Source organism: Glycine max, chromosome 18 (assembly GCF_000004515.6).
Source record: "Glycine max cultivar Williams 82 chromosome 18, Glycine_max_v4.0, whole genome shotgun sequence".
Classification (NCBI taxonomy): Eukaryota; Viridiplantae; Streptophyta; class Magnoliopsida; order Fabales; family Fabaceae; genus Glycine; species Glycine max.
In genome coordinates this window covers 1,328,938-1,332,990 of record NC_038254.2, presented here as the reverse complement: position 1 = coordinate 1,332,990, position 4,053 = coordinate 1,328,938, and the positions used below count along the sequence as shown (strand labels likewise).

At 34.6% G+C, this 4,053-nt stretch overlaps 1 protein-coding gene across 2 annotated transcripts; it reads left to right on the top strand.

Moving 5' to 3' along the window:
• The first annotated feature begins 863 nt into the window (after positions 1-863).
• Positions 864-2,776, top strand: LOC106796800 (ethylene-responsive transcription factor ERF060). Of its 2 annotated transcripts, XR_005889682.1 has the most exons (2): positions 864-2,171; positions 2,525-2,776. XR_005889682.1 is itself a non-coding variant. In XM_014770302.3 (1 exon), the coding sequence occupies exon 1, from the start codon at positions 1,150-1,152 to the stop codon at positions 2,077-2,079; it is 930 nt and encodes a 309-aa protein (XP_014625788.1). In that variant the 5' UTR covers positions 864-1,149; the 3' UTR covers positions 2,080-2,473. The 2 variants fall into 2 exon arrangements, 1 of the variants encoding a protein (XP_014625788.1); XM_014770302.3 differs by lacking the exon at positions 2,525-2,776 and having other exon boundaries at positions 864-2,473.
• The last annotated feature ends 1,277 nt before the right edge of the window (positions 2,777-4,053 follow it).

Genomic DNA, 4,053 nt, shown 5'->3' with positions numbered 1-4,053 from the left:
CCAATAGAACGTATTGATATTTAGGTTAAAAAGGTTAAAAAAATATTGATATTTTTGTCCAATATAAAATTACTAACATTTGGCTATCGCGATGGACAAATATTAATAAGTGGATATATTTATTGTGTTTTGTGTGATTAAATTTGATCAAATAAACTATCAATATGTATATAAAACAATTTCCTATAAAAAGATGTGTATAAAACAATCAAAATAGAATAATCATTTCTTTAAGAAAAAAACTAAACTTTTTTATCATTATCATTTGAATACAGTAATTAAGATGTAAATTTCACTCTAAACATTTTCTGTTTAAGGTGGCTGTGCTTGTGCGAAGATAAAGCCAATCCCATTAGAGAGCAGAAAGGACAAAAAATCTATTAAATACTAAAAGTTGACATTTGGAGGGCATCACACACCACATGTTTCAGCTAAGCTTAGCCCAATTATACAAGGACTCGTGTCCAACAGCTCTATTGGGTGGAGGTGATATGTGTCAATCGTCATGTGATGGCCATCATCGAATAAAGGAATATCGTTGAAGTTGACGACGTAAGTAATTAACCATTAATTAAACAAGAAAAGAAGCTGAATTAGAGCAACGGCTAAGGAAGGAACTTCGTGGCACCTACATACTCAAACCATGGGCGCCAACAACAGTATATTATAAAGGATTTTTTAATTATTATCTTTAGTTCGTTCGTTAAAAAATTAAAGGATTATATAAATCATATAAAATTTTAAAAAAATGAGAAACAATAATTATTTTTTTATTTTTTAAGAAAATTATTTTTATTTTAACTTCTTTAACTAATATTCTCGTGACGTTGAGTAGTATTTGCCCCTATTATATAAACCCACAAAAGGGTCACCCACCGGAATGCAAGAGGGGAACTATCAAAAAGTGAGGCCACCCCAAAAACATAGTGAGATAATTAGAAACAAACATCTCTTTGCTTAATAGTTAATACCTTCTCCTAATCTCTTCATCACAATTTTCATTTTGAACTCGGGAAAGTTTTCAGTCTATCTATTTTTATTTTTGTTAAGAAACAGAACATATCCTGTTCTCTGGTTTTGGAATTGAGACAGGTTGTTCTCTTTGTTTGCAATTTTTTCACTTCTTTCTTTCTCATTATCTAGTTAAGCATGGCAACAGTTATGGACATGTACAATACTAGTAGCATCATGATACCAGATTTCTTAGACCAGTGTAGTGATCAAGAGCTGATGAAAGCACTTGAGCCTTTTATGAAAAGTGATTCATCTAGCATTACATACCCTTCATTCTCTTCCTTTTCTTCTTCTCCCAATTTCTCTTCAACAACAAGCTACGAGCAAAAGGTTTCAATAACTCCAAACCATGCTAGTTCCATCAAACTGAACCAACTCACCCCATCACAGATGTTTCAAATTCAAGCCCGAATCCAGGTTCCACGAGGCCAGTTTCTGAGCCCAAAGCCCATTCCCATGAAGCACGTGCGGGCTTCTCCTTCTTCAAAGCCCACGAAGCTTTACCGTGGGGTGAGGCAGAGACACTGGGGCAAGTGGGTCGCTGAGATCAGACTCCCCAAGAACCGAACACGTCTCTGGCTAGGTACATTTGACACCGCAGAGGAAGCAGCGTTGGCTTACGACAACGCAGCGTTTAAGCTAAGAGGAGAAAACGCGAGGCTCAACTTCCCTCACCTGCGTCACCATGGAGCACGCGCGTACGGTGAGTTTGGGAACTACAAGCCTCTCCCCTCTGCGGTCGATGCGAAGCTTCAAGCCATTTGTCAAAGCTTGGGGACCAATTCGCAGAAACTCAAAACTCAAAACCCTATTGTTCTAGATACACACAAGGCAGAGACAGAGACATCGGAGTTTCAGGATTTTAATAAGGTTGAGAATTACCAAACATCATCGTCCTCGGCCTTCTCCGATGAATATTCTTCTTCTTCTTCTTCTTCTTCACCTGAATCCGATATTACCCTCTTGGATTTCTCGGATTCTTGTGAAACAATGGACAATCTTGGGTTGGACTTGGAGAAGTACCCTTCCGTGGAGATTGATTGGGCAGCTTTATCTGACTCATGAATAATCAGTGGTTAACGGGTTTAGTTTAGATTTGGTGTGTTTTAGGTTGCTTTTGTTTGTTTTTTTCTTGTTAATCAGTGTTTTAGATATTGGTTAAGAAATTAAAGAAGAAAATACTTAATGTTTTCTCTTTTTAATTTCTTAATCAATGTTTTAAGGATATGATTAACATTTGTCTTGTTTTTTTAATGTGTCTTAGGCGGCAGCTGCAACCAAATTTTTTACCGTTGCAGCAGTTGTTTTGCCGAGTCAGGTTACAAACTTTAGTGTACTGCTGTAGATAGGTGAGTCACAGTGGTTGGTTATTATATTGTGATGGTGTTTTTATTCCTGCGTGACCAAGGTTGCCTCAACTCTTTTTTTTTTTTTTTTAATGGAACCAAGGTAGCTTCAACTTGTGTCTCGGCTACGTAGTTCGAATGTAATTTAAGTGCCTTATTACAAGTTTTGGAAGTTCTTCTAAATCACAGCGCATTATAATGTCACTGTGACTGATAAATTATTAAGCCATTAATCGAATAAAATTTTACACAATCACAAAAGTAACTACAGAGAATTCACATCCCTAAATTTATTGTACTTCGGCCAATCCTAAACAAGTTAATGATCGTTCGAACAAATCAACAATTCACTTCATATACTTCACTCCTGCACCTATCTCAGACAAAGCAAGAGTGCTGTGGGAAAATATTTATCATTGGTAATTAAACTAGTTGAAATTTACAAGTATATTTTAATACAAAATTTATATCTGCCGTAGAGAATGTAGATTTCAACCTCTATTTTAAATTAAATATTTTCTGCATTAAACATTTTTTTTTTATATTACTCGCATGCAAAAGATAATGCTAATGCTGCCAAAACAAATATAGTAGTGTGAAGAAGACCCCAAATATAATAATATAGACATCCTTGGGTTTGTTGGGCTAACAGTAATTAATGATAGTAAGGAATCATTGGAGAACTTAAGAAGATCTGCATAACCTTTAATTTCTCACTCTGTCATCCATTGCTCTTTCTAATTTTGCCTTTTGGGATTGTTTACTTTACATTAGCTCTATTTCATACATTCTATGAATGTATTGATTATCCTCGAAAATGAATGTGAACGAGATCTGGAAGTTGCAACTAAAGATAGCAAGGATTTCGTGAAGAAGGGATAAAGCTAATCGTCCGATGCACATTTACTTTACAACCTTTAATGAGGTGGCTTTGTCACAAGATAAAATAAATAATGATATTCCTAAGCGTGTATTTTTTAATACCCAAGCATTTAATGACTCAATCACTTTGATTTTTGTTCACAACTCAATCACATTACTATCATTTGATGCCAACAACGGTACATTGAGGCCGTTGTTTCCCTGCATCTCTTTTTTGGCTTTGAGATGATCAATTTGAAATGTAAAATTACATTTCTGAATGATTACAGATTTTGAATTCTAGAATGAAAGATCCGAAAGGTAAGAAAAATATTTCGAAAAAGATACATGAAGTAACTTGGAGGTGCAGCGTACATTGAGAGAGTGAAAAGTTAAGAAACACAAGACAGGGCCCAAAAACATTAGACGTGAGCCATCACAATATTAAAAGCATTATGGGATATCGACCCAAAAAGGAAATATACTGAAATTCCTATTAGGATAAAGCTTCCTGCCACCCATAAAATCAAAACAACACCCTCTTTATGGGCATTGCTATGTGCACCCAGCACAATTGCTGGTACACTCGGCAAAACAGCAAAATTCCATTTTTGTTCTTCTGTAACACTGATACGGATTGGAGAATTCATAAGCCCAATACGGATTGGCCAATCCGTTTTATTTACAATTTATATATGTAAAAAAATTAATTATTAGATCAAAATTAATTGTCAAAAAATTTATTATCTAAATTTACATGTGCATTAAATATACATTAGAAATTTTATTATTATATATAACGACATTAATTATCTTATAATATAATTATTCT